At 38.7% G+C, this 18,064-nt stretch overlaps 2 protein-coding genes and 1 pseudogene across 22 annotated transcripts in view; all 3 read left to right on the top strand.

Annotated features, from left to right (window-relative positions):
* CMSS1 (cms1 ribosomal small subunit homolog) overlaps positions 1-3,103 on the top strand; it is a 406,733-nt gene extending 403,630 nt beyond the window's left edge. For all 21 annotated transcript variants that reach the window (XM_051859375.3, XM_089331553.1, XM_089331548.1 and 18 more), the window contains one exon: positions 2,834-3,103. In XM_051859375.3, coding sequence (XP_051715335.3) covers positions 2,834-2,917 — 84 coding nt within the window. In that variant the 3' untranslated portion in view covers positions 2,918-3,103. The remainder of the gene's footprint in view (positions 1-2,833) is intronic.
* On the top strand, positions 1,781-1,905 carry LOC127483023 (U2 spliceosomal RNA; annotated as a pseudogene).
* Positions 3,104-12,632: 9,529 nt separating the features above from the next.
* LOC100353038 (cell cycle control protein 50C) overlaps positions 12,633-18,064 on the top strand; it is a 29,585-nt gene continuing 24,153 nt past the window's right edge. Inside the window, exon 1 of the mRNA XM_002716615.6 lies at positions 12,633-17,193. Coding sequence (XP_002716661.1) covers positions 17,002-17,193 — 192 coding nt within the window. The 5' untranslated portion in view covers positions 12,633-17,001. The remainder of the gene's footprint in view (positions 17,194-18,064) is intronic.

Raw genomic sequence — 18,064 nt, forward strand, 5'->3', positions numbered from 1 at the left:
CCAGGACCAGATGGCTTCACTACTGAATTCTATCAGACTTTTGAAAAGGATTTATTCCAGTTCTTCTCAAACTATTCAAAACAATTGAAAGGGAAGGAATCCTCCCAAACTCCTTCCAGTATCATCTTAATTCCAAAACCAGAAAAAGATACACCAAAGAGAGAAACAATAGACCAGTATCACTGATGAACATAGATGCAAAAATCCTAAACAAAATACTGGCCAATCAAATCCAACAGTATATCAAAAAGGTCATTCACCTGGACCAAGTGGGATTTATCCCTGGTATGCAGAAGTGGTTCTTCATATGCAAATCAATAAATGTGATATATCACATTAACAAATTGAAGAATAAAAACCATGTGATTCTCTCAATAGATGCAGAGAGAGTACTAGATAAAATACAATATTCTCTCATGATAAAAACCTTAGGCAAATTAGGTATAGAAAGAACATTTCTCAACCCAATCAAGGCAATATTCAACAAACCCACAGCCAGCGTCATATTGAATGGGGGAAAACTGAAAAGTGTATCCACTAATATCTGGAACTGAACAAGAATGCCCACTTTCACCATTGCTATTCAATATAGTCCTGGAAGTTTTAGCCAGAGCCATTAGGCAAGAAAAATAGAGAGATACAAATTGGAAAGGAAAAACATAAATTATCACTGTTTGCAAATGAAATGATTCTATGTAGTGAGGAACCAAAAGACTCCACTAACAGACTATTGGAACTATTGGAACAAGAGAGTTTGGTAAAGTTGCCAGATATAAAATCAGCACACAAAAATCAATAGCCTTTGTACACAGAGACAATGCCATGGCTAAGAAAGAACTTGTAAGATCATTCACAATAGCTATAAAATATTTAAATATCTTGGGATAAATTTAACCAAGGCCGTCAGAGATCGCTACAACTGGATCTCTCATGCAGAAGTATGAAACTAGACCCCTATCTTAAATCTTACACAAAAATCCACTCAAAATGGATCAAATACCTAAATCTATGACCCAATGCCATCAAATTACTAGAGAACATTGGGGAAACTCTACACTGGCATAGGCAAAGACTTCTTGGAAGAGACCCCAGAAACACTGAGAATCAAAGTCAAAATTGACAAATGGTATTAACAAGCTGAGATACTTCCGCACTGCAAAGGGTACACTCATCAAAGTGAAGAAGCAACTGACAAAATGGGAGAAAATGTTTTCAAACTGCACCTGATAAAGATTAATATCCAGACTCTATAAAGAGATGAAGAAACTCAACAATAAGAAAACAATCCAGTTTAAGAAATGGGCAAAGGACTTGAACAGCCATCTTTCAAGAGGGGTAATTCAAATGGCAACAGACAATTGAAAAAAAAAATGCTGAGGATCACTAGCCATCAGAGAAATCCAAATCAAAACCACATTGAGGTTTCACCTAACCTCTTAGAATGGCTCTCATACAGAAATCTAAAAACAATAAATGCTGACAAAAATGTGGGGGAAAAAGGCACCTTAATCCATCGTTGGTAGGAACACAGACTAGTCCAGCCATTGTGAAAGACAGTATGGAGATTCCTCAGAAATCTGAAAATAGATCTACCATATGACCCAGCCATCCCACTCCTGGGAATGTACCCAAATGAAATGATATCAGCCTATTAAAGAGTTATCTGTACCCCCACATTTATTGCAGCTCAATTATCAGTAGCTAAGATAAGGGATCAATCCAGATGCCCATCAACTGATGACTGGATAAAGAAAATGTGGTATATATACACTATGGATGGATCACTTCTCGGCCTTTTGGCTAAGATCAAGTGTAGTATATATACACTATGGAATACTACTCAATGATTAAAAAAAGAATGAAGTCCTGTATTTTGCAGCAAAATGAATGCAACTGGAAACCATACTTAGTGAAATAAGCCAGTCCCAAAAGAGATAAATCTCATGTTTCCCCTGATCTTTGGCAACTTAGAGTATAAAAATATAATGTGTATGAATAAAATTGACATTTTGAGATTTTAGCACTGTTGATTATTATTGTCTCTACTGTTGTGGGACAGTGTTTTTTTTTTCTTTATACTATTTGTCGAATTGTTATTGGTCATTTAAGCTTATTCTAAAACTGAAAATATGTCATTTTAATAATTAAAAGAAAAAAATAAAGTAAGGAGGAGGATGGATGGGAGCATGGGCTAGAGGGAGGGTGGAGCGGAAAGTATCACTATGCGCCTAAATCTGTATGTATGTATAAAATATATGAAATTGTTCACCTTATTGAAATAAAAACATTAAAGTTTTTTAAGAAGTTTATATCACAAAAGATTTAATTTGAGGTCAGTCACATGAGGCAATGTTTGATGATTTCAGTTATTAATGTTAAATCTGAGGAATTCATTAGTTTTCTAATTATAATTAAGAGAAATAGCATCCAAAAAATCTTGTAACCCATGTTATCTTTACTATGTTGATGCCATTATGAACAATTTTCCTAAACAATAAAATCCTATGCTACATATCATCTGGGTTACATAAAGCATACTCTGAGGTCCTTGAAATACCTTGGCATAGTATTTTACTTTGAATGTCTGCAAACAAAAGCACACTCAGGTGAAACTCATGTTTTGTATAGTAATCCTCCCTTTGTTTATGTAACTGTTTCAGCTGCAAATCAAATGTGAATTAGGACTGTTGCTCTCTCTGATTCCAGCCATAACAGCTGTGTGAATACCAGGGAGTCCAGATGACTGAACTGATTCACCAAGACCATCTTTTCTTGATCTTAACTTTTTTTTTTGTTTTGTTTTGTTTTTCTTGTTTCGTTTTCTTTCATTTAGATAAGAAAAGAGGTTTTTGAACTTCTGGAAATGGGAGTACTCAGTCTATGCAAGTCAGAATCTTTAAAGTTGGGCCTTTTCTAAGTCTGGATCCTAATGAAGATTAGTTTTCAACATGGAACTGCAGCTTACTGAATGACTCCAGCCCATGGCAAGCATTCAGTAACCAGAAACATCACTGGGAATGTTTGGTGGGGATTCTTTGACAGAAACGAATCTGTCCTTTCGCCAACTCTCGTGTATAATAAAGAGTCACTGGCTTGTCTGTGATCTCTGTTGAACGAGCTGTTTTTCTCTTACCAGCTGGCCTGTGAGGTGACTATGCTAACAGTATAACTATGTATGTCTTATTTATTTACTACTTTTGTTGTTTTGAAAAAATTTCAGACTTACAGAAAAGTTGCAAAAAAATAGTATAAATTCCTATGTTCTCTTCCCCCAGTTTCCCCAATGTTAGCATCTTGTGTAGCCATAGTGCAATTATCAAAACAAAGAAATCAATATTGGTACAGTACAGTAAACTAAACTAAAGTTTTTCCATTGATGTTCCACATTGCTATTAGTTGTTCTGTCTCCTTGGTTTCCTCAGAATGGTGACATTTTCTTGGTCTTTGTCTTTCATGACCTTCATTCTTTTGATAAATATGCTCAAGAATTTTCTTCAACTTGCTCCATGTATTGTTTTCCCGCGATTTGATTGAAGGTACCCATTTTTGGCCCAAATACCACACAAATGACATGTCCTTCTCAATGCATTTTTGTCAGCAGACACATAAGGTTACTCGGTCTCCTTACCATTGATGCTGTCACCTGGTAAGTGTGTTGTCTGCCAACTTTCTTACAAGAGAGTTACTATTTTTCCTTTTATAACTCAGATTTATTTTGGAGATATTTTGAGGCTAAAAAAAATCTATTTTTCCTTAAACTTCTGCCTGCTATTATGAGCAACCACTGATAGTTTTTGCCTGCAACAGTTGTTAACTGTGGCAATTTATATTTCTGTCTCCATCAACATCTGTTAGTTGGAGTTCCTCTGTAAGATAAAGAGGTGTTCCTTTACCCTGTTTACTTATTTGCTCAGTTATTTATGTACATGAATAAGAATGTTTATTTTCTTCAATTGGTTATTATGCAACACTGTTGATTTTTTTTTTGTTGCTCAAATTCATACTTTTCCTATTCAGATAAGTCATGTTGGTTGATTGCCCTCTCTGTGCCAAGCACTGTTTACTGCTTTCCCTTACATGTAGTAATGTTTAGTCACTGAAGTAGTACTGGAGAAAAGTGGTATTATTCACCCCTTATCAACTATGAAACAATCTAAGAGATACACTAGTTTAAGCAGAAAAACTACAAATCAAACCCAAGTCTTATGTTCACTTCAGGATACCATATTGTTCACTGGAGACTCAGATGCCATTGCTGATATATAAAGCCCACCTTCTGATTTTGTGAAATTTTAACTTCATTGACTATAAAATCCAAATCCAGCAAATCACACATCCATGCATATCAGTGACTTGTCACTTATGCACTGCCACAAGTTGAAAGCCACAAACAGGTATTCACAGAAGAAAGAAGACTAGATTCCATTCTCTAGAATCCTGGCTGGAGCCCAAAAAGTTAAAGGAAAAATGCCATTTCAGAATAAAAATTCATTAAAGCTATAGCTAAATTTAACCCTATTATTTTCATTTCTTTAACCGTAATAAGTGAGATGATCTTGGCCAATGGAAAGAACATGATAGGAGCCAGTGCTGTGGTATAATGAGCTAAGCCTCCGCCTATGGTACCAGCATCCCATATGGGCATCGGTTCATACCCCAGCTGCTCCTCTTCCAATTTAGCTCTCTGCTATGGCCTGGGAAAGCAGAATATGGCCCAAGTGCTTGGGTCCCTGCACCCACATGGGAGACCTGGAAGAAACTTCTGGATCCTGCCTCCTGGCTTCAGATCAGCCTAGCTCCAGCCATTGTAGCCATTTGGGAAGTGAACCAACAGATGGAAGACCTGTCTGTCTCTCCCTCAGTCTTGTAACTATCTCTCAAATAAATAATAAAAATATTTTTAAAAAATAAAAGGCATTTAGCTTCCTGTCAAGTGACATGTTTTAAATTAATCTGGAAAAGACTAGCATAATTATGAGGACAGATTTGCAGTAATTCTGTGCTGTCTGAATTCAACCAGGGCCAATGTTGTGGCACAGTGGGTTAAGCTGCCACCTGCGACACTGGTATCCCATATCAGCACTGGTTTGAGTTCTGGCTGCTCTACTTATAATCCAGCTCCCTGCTAATATTCCTGGGAAAGCAGAAGAAGATGGACAAGTGCTTGGAGCCCTGTTGCCCACATGGCAGACACAGATGGACTTCCAGACACCTAGATTCAGCCTGGCACAGTACCAGCTGATGCCATCACATGGGGAGTAAAGCAGTAAATGGAAGATCTCTCTCATTCAGTCAGTCTCTCTTATCTCTCCCTCTTTCTCTGAAACTTACATTTTTCAAATAAATAAAGAAATCTTAAGCAAATTCAAACCAACCCCATCATGCTGCTATTGACTTGCCAAAACCAAGAAATGAGACTATCAAGACCAGTACATGTATATGTAAGTATGTGTGTGAATCATATATAACCACTGCTGGAGCATATACTATTTATGTTTCTTTTCTTTTTTATCTAAGGTATACAAACTTCATGCATTTCATATATACAAATTTAGGAACATAGTGATTCTTCCCACCCTACCCTCCCTACCACCCATACTCCCACCCTTCTCCTTCCTCCCTATCCTATTCATACTCTTATTTTTACAAAGATCTATTTTCAGCTAATTTTATATTCATAAGATTAGCCCTACACTAAGTAAAGAGTTCAACAAATAGTATGAAGAAAAAAATCACTGTTTCTCAACAGTTGAGACAAGAGTTGTTCAAAATCACATCTCAAAGTGTCAATTTTACTCCTATAGATTACCTTTTAATACTTTATTAGTTGCCACACATCAGAGAGAACATATGGTATTTGACTTTTTGGGATTGGCTTATTTCACTAAGTATAATGGATTCCAGTTGCACCCATTTTGTTGCAAAAGAAAGGATTTCATTTTTTTAACCACTGTATAGTATTCCATAGTGTAAATATACCACAATTTCTTTATCCAGTCTTCAGTTGGACATCTGGGTTGATTCCATATTCTAAGTATTGCAAATTGAGATGCAGTGAACATGGGGTTACAGATAACTCTTTCATATGCTGATTTCTTTTCCTTTGGGTAAATTTCCTGGAGCGGGATAGCTGGGTCATGTGGTAGGTCTATACTCAGATTTCTGAGGTATCTTCATACTTTCTTCCACAATGGCTGCACCAGTTTACATTCCCACCAACAGTGGATTAGGATACCTTTCTCCCCACATCCTTGCCACTATTTATTGTTTATTGATTTCTGTTTGAGAGCCATTCTAACTGGGGTGAGGTGAAACCTCATTGTGGTTTTGATTTGCATTTACCTGGTGGCTAGTGATCCTGAGCATTTTTTCAAGTGTTTGTTGGCCATTTCAATTTCTTCTCCTGAAAAATGGCTTTTTAAGTCCTTTGCCCATTTTTTAAATATTCATTTATTTATTTGAGAGGCAGAGAGAGAGAGAGGTCTTCCAGCTCACTGGTTCACTCCCCAAATAGCAGTAATGGCTGGTACTGCACCTGTACAAAGTCAGGAGCCAGGAGATTCTTCCATGTCTCCCACAGGGGTGCAGGGGCCCAAGCACTTGGGCCATCTTCTGCTCTCCCAGGTCATAGCAAAGAGCTGGATCAGAAGTGGAGCAGCCAGGACTCAAACCAGTACCCATGTGGGACGCCAGCACTGCATGAGGTGGCTTTACCCGCTACACCACATTGCCCACCCCACTTTCCCATTTCTTAACTGCATTGTTTATTTTGTTGTTGTTGAGTTTCTTGAGCTCTTTATAGAGTTTGGATATTAATCTTTATCAGTTGTGTAATTTGCAAATAATTTTTCCCATTCTGTCAGTTGTCTCTTCACTTTGCTCTGTGTTCCCTTTGCAGTGCAGAAGCATCTCAGCTTGTTAATACCATTTGTCAATTTTGGCTTTGATTCTCAGTGGTTTTTTTTTGTTTTTTTTTGTTTTTTTTTTGTTTTTGTTTTTTTTTTGTCTCTTCCAAGAAGTCTTTGCCTATGCCAATGCAGAGTTTCCCCAATGTTCTCTAGTAATTTGATGGTATTGGGTCATAATTTAGGTATTTGATCCATTTTGAGTGGATTTTTGTATAAGGTTTAAGATAGGGGTTGAGTTTCATACTTCTGCATGAGAGATCCAGTTTTCCCAGCACCATTTGCTGAATAGACTGTCCTTGCTCCAGGGATTGATTTTAGCTCCTTTGTCAAAGATAAATTGGTTACAGATGTGTGGATTGATTTCTGGAGTTTCTATTCTGTGGTTCTACACATCTGTTTTTGTGCCAGTACCAGGCCTTTTTGATTATAACTGTCCTGTAGTATGTCTTGAAATCTGGTATTGTGATGCCTCCAGCTTTATTTTTGTTAAGATTTCTTTAGTTATTTGGGGTCCCTTGTGTTTCCATTTGGAGTTTTGCATTCTTTTTCTAGATCAGAGAAGAATGTCCTTGGTAGTTTAATTAGGATTGCATTGAATCTGTAAATTGCTTTGGTAGCATGGACATTTTGATGATATTGATTCTTCCAATCCATGAGCATTGAAGATTTCTCCATTTTTTGATTGTGTCTTCTATTTTTTTCTTTAATGTTTTGTAATTTTCATTGTAGAGATCTCTGACAGCGTTGTTTAAATTTATTCCAAGGTATTTAAATTTTTTTGTAGTAATTGTGAATGAGATTGATCTTAGAAGTTCTTTCTCAGCCATGCTGGACCTACACTGTTATATAGTGTGTTTATATCCAGTACTTAATAGGAAAAAGACATTGAAATACGAGACAATCCCAAATAAACAAAATGTGCCTAATAAAACTATCTATACAGTGGTTAACAAAAAATGAAGGCAAGAATTTTTAAAATTGCTCTTTAAAATTTCTAATGATACCACAGCACAGCAGCTGCTAACAAATTGTTTTGATTGCACTTGAAAAGTGGTTCTCCAATGGGTGATTTTGCCCCATGGGGAACACTTCCAATCGTTGGAAATAACGTTTGTCACAACTAAGGAGAGTTGTGTCGCAACTACTACTGGCATCAACTTGGTGGATTGTGACAGTATTAAGTGAGTATCAGCCAGGGAAGTGGTTAAAAATTCTACAATCTCTATATGCAACTCACCACAACAAAGCAGTTTCTGCCCCAAAATGTTAATAGTGCCAAGGCTGAGAAATCCTGCTCTACAGATACTGAGAAACAAAGCACATGATGTAAATTTGTTAGAAAGGAGAAATAGGTGAATATAAAAGTGCCTATAAAATGTATACCTGGATATCTCAAGAATGTTACCCTAGAAATGTCTGCATTTTCTATTTTAGATGGCTAATTTTAATGTGGCAACTTCACAGGCCACATTCTTGAGGATGTTTGTGGATGAAGTTAACATAAATGGGAGGACTTGAGTAAAATAGATCACCTTCCACAATTTGAGTGGTCCTCATGTTTTCAGTTGAAGGCCTGAATAGAATCAAAGGCTGCCCTTCCCCCGAGTGAGAGAATTCTCCTGCCTGGATAGGCTCCTAACTGACACATCAGTACATCCTGGTTCTGCACAGCCTCTTGGCCTTCAGACTTGCACTGGGACATCAGCTCTGCAGATTTGAGACTTGTCAGCCTCCATAACTCTGTGAGCCCATTCCTTATAATATTTCTATGTAAAAATTTACATACCTAAAAATCACGATTAGTTCTGTTTCTGTAGAGGACACATAAAGCTCCTTTTAGTTTGAAATTTGGGTTAGTTTGATTTTATTCTTTTTTAAAAGCCTAGGAAATACTGGTGTTACTGGTTTGTTATTGAAATGACCCTTTTGTATGGCAATATCGATGTAGTATAATCCCAACCAGTGTTAGAACAAGTTTTTCATGTTGTAGGCCAACCCTGTAAATACAATCTACTCCAATAGCCTGGTACTGCCTTTTAAAACCAAGTTCTCAACCATGTTTATTTAGTAAAACAAATGGTTTTCTCAGAAACTATGTTGCCATCTTCTCATAGAAGGCTGTCTGATAACAGTAGCTGCACTAGTCACTACCTCCATGTCAGGTTCTAAGGGCAGCCTGAGCATTCCCATTGGTATTTTTCTCCCCCGCCCCATGAAGCCTTTTATTTAATGAGTACAAATTTCATAAGTACAGCTTTAGGAATACAGTGATTCTTAGCACCATACCCGCCCTCCCATCCCCACTCCCACTCCTCTTCCTCCTCCCTCTACCATTCCCAGTCCCACTCTCCATTAAGATTCATTTTCAGTTAACTTTATACACAGAAGACCAACTCTATTTTTAAGTAAAGATTTCAACAATTTGCACACACACACACACACATACACACAAAACTGTATGAAAACATATTTTACAATTCTCATAATACAACTCATTGAGGACAGAAGTCCTGCATGGGAAGTAAGTGCACAGTGACTCCCATTGTTAATTTAACAAATTCCACTCATGTATGATGTCAGTGATCACCCGAGGCTCTTGATATGACCTGCCAAGGCTATGGAATCCTTCTGAATCCACAATCTCTGTCAGTATGTAGACAAGGCCATAAGATAATGTGGATGTTCTCTCCTCCCTTCAAAGAAAGGTACATCTTTCTTTGATGGCCACTTCTTTCCGCTGGGATCTCTCATAGAGATCCTTCATGTAGGACATTTTTTGACACAGTGTCATGGCTTTTTATGCCTGAAATGCTCTCATGGGTTTTCAGCCAGACTAGAATGCCTTAAGGGCTGATTCTGAGTTTGTAGTGCTATTTAAAGTGAGTCATTCTATGAGTCTGCTGTATGGACTCCTTTCCATGTTGGAATATCCTCTCCTTTTTTAATTCTATCTATTATTATTACTAGACACTTGATCTTATTTATATGATCCCTTTAATACTTAATCCTACCTATATGATCACGTTAACATTTTTAAAAAGATTTATTTATTTATTTGAAAGAGTTACACAGAGAAGGAGAGTCAGAGAGAGAGAGAGAGGTTCTTCCATCCACTGGTTCACTCCTCAGCTGGCTGCAATGGCCAGAGCTGTGCTGATCTGAAGCCGGGAGCCAGGAGCTTCTTCTGGGTCTCCTATGTGGGTGCAGGGCCCCAAGGACTTGGGCCATATTCTACTGCTTCCCCGGGCCATAGCAGAGAGCTGGATTGGAAGTGGAGCAGCCGGGTCTCAAACCGGTGCCCATATGGGATGCCAGCCCTTCAGGCCATGGTGTTAACCCACTGCACCTCAGTGCTAGCCCCTGGATTTCATTTTTTTATCACTGTAGTATTCCACAAAATACATATCCCATAATTTCTTTATCCAGTCTTCAGTTGATGGGCGTTTAGGTTGATTCCATGTCTTAGCTATTGTGAATTGAGCTGCAATAAACATGGGGGTGCAAATAACTCTTTTATTTGCTGATTTCTTGGGTAAATTCCCAGGAGTGGGATGGCTGGGTCATATGGTTGGTCTATATTCAGATTTCTGAGGTATCTCCAAACTGTCTTCCATAGTGGTTTTACCAGTTTACATTCCCACCAACAGTGGGTTAGTGTCCCTTTTTCCCCACATCCTCGCCAGCATCTGTTGTTGGTAGATTTCTGAATGTGAGCCATTCTAACCAGGGTGAGGTAAAACCTCATTGTGGTTTTGATTTGCATTTTCCTGATGGCTAATGATCCTGAACATTTTTTCATGTGTCTGTTGGCCATTTGGATTTCCTCTTTTGAAAAATGTCTATTGAGGTCCTTGGCCCATCTCTTAAGTGGGTTGTTTGTTTTGTTTTTGTGGAGTTTCTTGATCTCTTTATATATGCTGGTTATTAATCCTTTATCAGTTGTATAGTTTGCAAATAATTTCTCCCATTCTGTCAGTTAGCTCTACACTTTCTTTTGCAGTACAGAAAATTCTCAATTTCATGAAATCCCATTTGTTAATTTTGGCTTTGATTGTCAGTGTTTCTTGGGTCTTTTCCAAGAATTTTTTGCCTGTGCCAATATCTTGCAGGGTTTCCCCAATGTTCTCTAGTGATTTGATGCTATCAGGTCATGGATTTAGGCTTTAATCCATTTTTAATGGATTTTTGTGTAAGGTGTGAGGTGGGGTCCTGCTTCATACTTCTGCATGTGGAGATCAAGTTTTCCCAGCACCATTTGTTAAAGAGACTGTCCTTGCTCCAGGAATTGGTTTTAGTTAGTTGGTCAAATATAAGTTGGTTATAGATGCTTAGGTTGACTTCTGAAATTTCTATTCTGTTCCATTGCTCGCTCTAGCTGTTTTTGTACCAGTACCAGGCTGCTTTGATTAAAACTGCCTTGTGCCGGCACCGCGGCTCAATAGGCTAATCCTCCACCTGCGGCGCTGGCACACCCGATTCTAGTCCCAGTCAGGGCGCCAGATTCTGTCCCGGTTGCCCCTCTTCCACGCCAGCTCTCTGCTGTGGCCCGGGAGTGCAGTGCAGGATGGTCCAAGTCCTTGGGCCCTGCACTGGCATGGGAGACCAGGAGAAGCACCTGGCTCCTGCCTTTGGATCAGCGCGGTGCGCCGGCCGCAGCACGCCGGCTGCAGCGGCCATTGGAGGGTAAACCAACAGCAAAGGAAGACCTTTCTCTCTGTCTATCTCTCACTGTCCACTCTGCCTATCAAAATAATAAAAAAAATTTTTAAAAATTTAAAACTGCCTTGTAATCTGTCCTGAAATTTGGTCTTGTGATACCTCTGGCTTTGTTGTATAAGATTGCTTTAGCTATTTGGGGTCTCCAGTGTTTCCATATGAATTTCAGCAATATTTTTTTCTAGATCTGAGAAGAAGGTTTTTGGTATTTTGATTGGTATTGCTTTCAGAAGAATGGACAGTTTGGTGATATTGATTCTTCCAATCCAGGATCATGAAAGATTTTTCCTTTTTTTTTTTGTATCTTCTTCTATTTTTTCTTTAATGTTTTGTACTTCTCTTCATAGAGATCTTTGGCAATCTTGATTAAATGTATTCCAAGGTATTTGAAGTTTTTTTGTACCTATTGTGAATGGATTTGATCTTTGAAGTTCTTTTTTGTTCTTTTTTTTTATTTAGTAAATATAAATTTCCAAAGTACAGTTTATGGGTTACATTGGCTCCCCCCCCCCCATAATTTCCCGCCCACTCACACCCTTCCCATCTCCACTCCCTCTCCCATTCCATTCACATCAAGATTCATTTTCAATTCTCTTTATATACAGAAGGTCGATTTAGTATATATTAAGTAAAGATTTCATCAGTTTGCACCCACACAGAAACACAAAGTGTAAAAATACTGTTTGAGTACTAGTTATAGCATTACTTCACATTGGACAACACACTAAGGACAGATCCCACATGAGAAGTAAGTACACAGTGACTCCTGTTGTTGACTTAACAAATTGACACTCTTGTTTGTGGCGTCAGTAATCTCCCTAGGCTCTAATCATGAGTTGCCAAGGCTATGGAAGCCTTTTGGTTCGCCGACTTCGATCTTATTCCGACAGGGTCATAGTCAAAGTGGAAGTTCTCTCCTCCCTTCAGAGAAAGGTACCTCCTTCTTTGATGGCCCCGTTCTTTCCACTGGGATCTCACTCGCAGAGACTTTTCATTTACGTCGTCGTCTTTTTTTTTTTTTTTTTTCCCAGAGTGTCTTGGCTTTCCATGCCTAAAATACTCTCATGGGCTCTTCAGCCATATCTGAAAGCCTTAAGGGCTGATTCTGAGGCCAGAATGCTATTTAGGACATCTGCCATTCTGTGAGTCTGCTATGTATCCCACTTCCCATGTTGGATCGTTCTCTCCCTTTTTGATTCTATCAGTTAGTATTAGCAGACACTAGTCTTTTTGTGTGATCCCTTTGACTCTTAGACCTATCAGTGTGATCAATTGTGAACTGAAGTTGATCACTTGGACTAGTGAGATGGCATTGGTACATGCCACCTTGATGGGAATGTATTGGAATCCCCTGGCACGTTTAACTCCACCATTTGGGGCAAGTCCGATTGAGCATGTCCCAAATTGTATATCTCCTCCCTCTCTTATTCCCACTCTTATATTTAACAGGGATCACTTTTCAGTTAAAATTTAAACACCTAAGAATAATTGTGTGTTAATTACAGAGTTCAACCAATAGTACTAGAACAAAAAAAAAATACTAAAATGGATAAAGTATTACATTGTACATCAACAGTCAGGACAAGAGCTGATCAAGTCACTGTTTCTCATAGTGTCCATTTCACTTCAACAGGTTTCCCCTTTGGTGCTCAGTTAGTTGTCACCGATCAGGGAGAACATATGGTATTTGTCCCTTTGGGACTGGCTTAGTTCACTCAGCATTATGTTTTCCAGATTCCTCCACCTTGTTGCAAATGACCGGATTTCATTGTTTTTGACTGCTGTATAGTATTCTATAGAGTACATGTCCCATAATTTCTTTATCCAGTCTACTGTTGATGGGCATTTGTGTTGGTTCCAGGTCTTAGCTATTGTGAATTGAGCTGCAATAAACATTAATGTGCAGACAGCTTGTTTTTTTGCCAATTTCATTTCCTTTGGGTAAATTCCAAGGAGTGGGATGGCTGGGTTGTATGTTAGGGTTATACTCAGGTTTCTGAGCAATCTCCAGACTGCCTTCCATAGTGGCTTAACCAGTTTGCATTCCCACCAACAGTGGGTTAGTGTCCCTTTTTCCCCACATCCTCGCCAGCATCTGTTGTTGGTAGATTTCTGAATGTGAGCCATTCTAACCAGGGTTAGGTGAAACCTCATTGTGGTTTTGGTTTGCATTTCCCTGATTGCTAGTGATCTTGAACATTTTTTCATGTGTCTGTTAGTCCTTTGGATTTCCTCTTTTGAAAAATGTCTATTGAGATCCTTGGCCCATCTCTTAAGTGGGTTGTTTGTTTTGATGTTGTGGAGTTCTTGATCTCTTTGTAGATTCTGGTTATCAACCCTTTATCTGTTGCATAGTTTGCAAATATTTTTTTCCCATTCTGTCAGTTGTCTCTTCACTTTCCTGACTGTATCTTTTGAAGTAAAGAAACTTCTCAATTTGATGCTGGAGAACTGAGGCCATTTACATTCAACATGACTATTGATAAGTGACGACTTTACCCTGCCATTTTTCCAAAAATATTCCCATTTTTTACTTTCAATTTCCTTTGTACTTTTACTGGGAGATTTCCTTCCTTTACATTCTTCTGTAGAGATGACCGTGTTTCTGTGTGTAGCACATCATTAAACATCATCCGTAGGGCTGGATGGGTGGTGACAAATTCTTTCAATTTCTGTTTGTCATGGAAGATCTTTATTTCACCTTCATTCATAAATGAGAGCTTTGCAGGGTATAGTATTCTAGGTTGACAGTCCTTTTCTCCTAAGACTTGGAATATATCTCATCATTCTCTCCTACCCTGTAGGGTTTCTGATGAGAAGGCCACTGTGATCTAATTGGAGATCCTCTGAAAGTAATCTGGCATTTCTCTCATGCACATTTTAGAATCTTTTCTTTGTGTTTTACTGTGGTGAGTTTGATTACAATGTGTCATGGTGAAGATTTTTCTGGTCATGTCTATTAGTTTTTTTGTGTTTCCTGTATTTGGATGTCCCTTTCTTTCTCCAAAATTAAGCAAGTTTTCTGTTATTATTTCACAAAAAAAAAAAAAAAAAGGCTTTTTAATCCTTTCTTTTTTTCCATACCTTCAGGAATTCCTAGAACCCATATGTTGGGTCATTTGATAGTATCTGGTAGATTACCAACAGTGTTTTTTAGTTTTCTAATTTCTTCTTCTTGTCTTTGGTCTAACTGTATAATTTCCTGTGCTTTGTCTTCCAAGTCAGATATTCTTTCTTCTGCTTCACACATTCTGTTGTTAAGGCTTTCCACTGTATTTTTTTGTTGTTGTTCTATTGAATTCTTCATTTCAGATAGTTCACATTGATTTCTCATTAAGTTCTCAGTTTTGTGGGAGAAACTTTCTTTCATGTCATATATAGATTTCATTAATTCATGCATTACTTCTGATTACTAAGTAATCCTATGATTAATTTTTTTAATTCCATTTCTGACATTTCTTCAATCTCATCATCTTCACAATCTAGTATTGAAGTGTTATGTTCTTTTGGGGGTGTCATGTTGTCTTCCTTATTCTTGTTTCTTGAATTGATGCATTTGTTATTTGGCATTTGTGTAGATATTCATTGGTTTCTTTCTTTTTTCACTGTGGTGGCTTTTATCTTTGGACTATGTCTGTGTGGGTTAGTGGAGTGTCTACTTTCAAGGAATACCTAGAGGCATGTGATGTGTGTGGCCAAGTAGCTCTGTTCAGTGCTCCAAGGTGACATACCAATGTTTGATGTCATAAATCTCTCTCTCTTTTTTTAATAAGAGGGGATATTTGTTCTTGTCAGTTGGCGTAGACTCAGCTGAGCTCCTCTCCTCAAAGGAGACCTTTGCCTGGGTGCTAGCCACAGTGGAGATATTATTTGTCTGCTCTGCCACAAGAACCACACAAAAGATCTGTGCAGTCCTCAATGTAAGCTCAGATTCCCAGTAATGTCCCTAGCCAGGTAAATAAGGAACCCTGATCATGTGGAGCCTCCCACAGTTACTGCCCAAAGTCCTAGCCTGCTACTTTTCTTTTTCCAATTTTGTGAGTGGGAAACTTTGACCCTGAGTTGGAAACCTCATAAAGTAAGTATACGCATTTATTTTGTGTTCTTTTAAACTAGGTACATTTGCCAAAGTAATCTCTGTCTTTGCTACAAAAATAGGCCAGCATGGCTTCTGCATAATGTTCAAAAAAAGACAAGATTAGAAATTCGTATGTGCTTAATTTCCAAAGTCCTAATTCTATATCCTAAATGTCAGTTTTTAAAGAAGTAATTATTGGGGCTGGTGCTGTGGCTCACTTGGTTAATCCTCCGCCTGCGGCGCAGGCATCCCATATGGGCATCAGATTCTAGTCCCAGCTGCTCCTCTTCCACTCGAGCTCTCTGCTGTGGCCCTGGAGGGCAGTGGAGGATGGCCCAAGTGCTTGGGCCTCTGCACCCGCATGAGAGACCAGGAAGAAGCACCTGGCTTCGGATCGGCGCAGCACCAGCTGTAGCAGCCATTTGGGGAGTGAATCAATGGAAGGAAGACCTTTCTCTCTCTCTCTGTCTGTAACTCTACCTGCCAAATAAAAATTTTAAAAATAAGTAATGAGTGTGGTAGATTACCAACAAATGATAAAAACCCAAACCAAACCAAATACTATATTGCAGTGTTGAATATTTAACTATTCTCTTCCCTTTTCTTTCTCTTACCTCATTTGGGCTACTCCAAAGCATGCATTTGGGAAAGGTTAGGAGGATATTTTTTTTAATTGCTGTTTTCTAGCATAAAAAATTGGAAGCTGTTGAGGTTAAACATCTGTGTTCTACAGTTCCCTGTTTGCATCTCCCTTCCTAATTATCACAAATTGCAGTTATCTGTAATCTGAAAGCATTTTTCCAATTTAGTTAATTTCATGTTTGTGACAGTTACATTTGGAAAAAAGTGGACAGCCCTAACTTCTAGGTTTTTTTTAATAAATCTCCAAATATTTAAGCAAGTTCCTAAAGATAAATCCATTTTCCCCTTTCAGGAAGGACTTGCCTTGAGTTAGTCACCAAATCCCAGAAATATCACATCATCACTGCTTCCAAGTGTCACCGCATGTCAATTTTCACAGATCTTGCTGAGAACTCTCATTTGTCTCTCTCTCATTTATCACAACAGGTTTTTTTTGAGCATAAGTAAAACAACACCTAACAATGGCTTCTGGAAGAGAACTGTGTTCCTGTGAACGTTAGGTCTGGTTACAGACTAATTCCAGCAATTAGAAAGACTAAACAACTTCAAAAGAAAGTTCTTCTAATTCTTCCTTTAACATATTATGATGTGGTATTACTATGAGTAGGAATGTTCTAAATATCCCCAAAGTATATCTGAGTTATCCACAGGACCAAAATGGAGAGGAGATCCCGACTTCAGTTGTCCAGACTGCCAGACATCACGGCAATGAAGCAGCAACAGTTGCCTGCCTACCAGCTACACTTCTCAGCTACCATGGTCTTCTCCATCTTTTTTGCCTCAGGAGTATTCTGCCTTTTCATGGGCATCTTCCTCATATTGTCTGCAAAGAGTATCCAGAAAGTAGAGGTTTGTCCCATCTTACCTTGTTATTGTAGTTTCTAAAATGTTTCACCTGTAGGACCATAAATGGGAATGGTCAGTCTGAGAACAGAGGCCGGCCCTCACCAGGGAACTACATAAGATGAATATCCCTCTTCAGGGGCTGATAGTGACACAGCTTGTATATGGTGGCATAGTCATCCCTACTGCTTGAGGACAGTTGCTGACACACTGGGCCACTTAGCTATATTTCTATACAATAGTTTGGCAGGGTCAGAAGCATTTTATGCAGCCAAAGGGATGAGCCAGCATCATATAGACATAGGGAAAGGAATGGCAAGGCTAAATGATTGCTAGAGAGCCATGCATCAGACTGACAAGCATGAGGAGCCAAAGATACACATCTTCAATTTTGTCCCCTGAATTTCAAGCATTGTGTATTTCACTTTGCAAATAATCGCCCTCCTGTTGAGATCTAGGAAAGCAAGATCCCATGTCTTTCTGGCATCATAAGGATACTTGGCAAAGCAAATCAAGTTCTACTCAGCGAGAAAAGCTGACACAAAGAGCACACCCCTCAGACACAACCCTTTTTGCCAACTTGATTAGCAAGTGTTTGGAGGGTGAAGAATCCCTAAAGGTGGCCTGGGGAGGGGACTCTAAAAGCAACCATGGAGAGCCAACCTCTTTCCTACCCACATGGTTGTTGGCAGAATTACAATATGAGATCATGTCTGTACATGTAACATTTCTGTGTGTCTGAAAGTGCCCAAGGTTTCTGTTAGGTGTGCAGATCAGTAAGATGAGTAAGAGTTTAATCCTGCCCTCGTTAAGCTAATGATAGAACAGGTAAAAAAGAGTGTGATGAGAGCAGAGAACTCCATGGCCCACCCCTTCC

The sequence above is a fragment of the Oryctolagus cuniculus genome, chromosome 4 (genome assembly GCF_051225735.1).
Source record: "Oryctolagus cuniculus isolate XC-2025 breed Fujian yellow rabbit chromosome 4, ASM5122573v1, whole genome shotgun sequence".
Classification (NCBI taxonomy): domain Eukaryota; kingdom Metazoa; phylum Chordata; class Mammalia; order Lagomorpha; family Leporidae; genus Oryctolagus; species Oryctolagus cuniculus.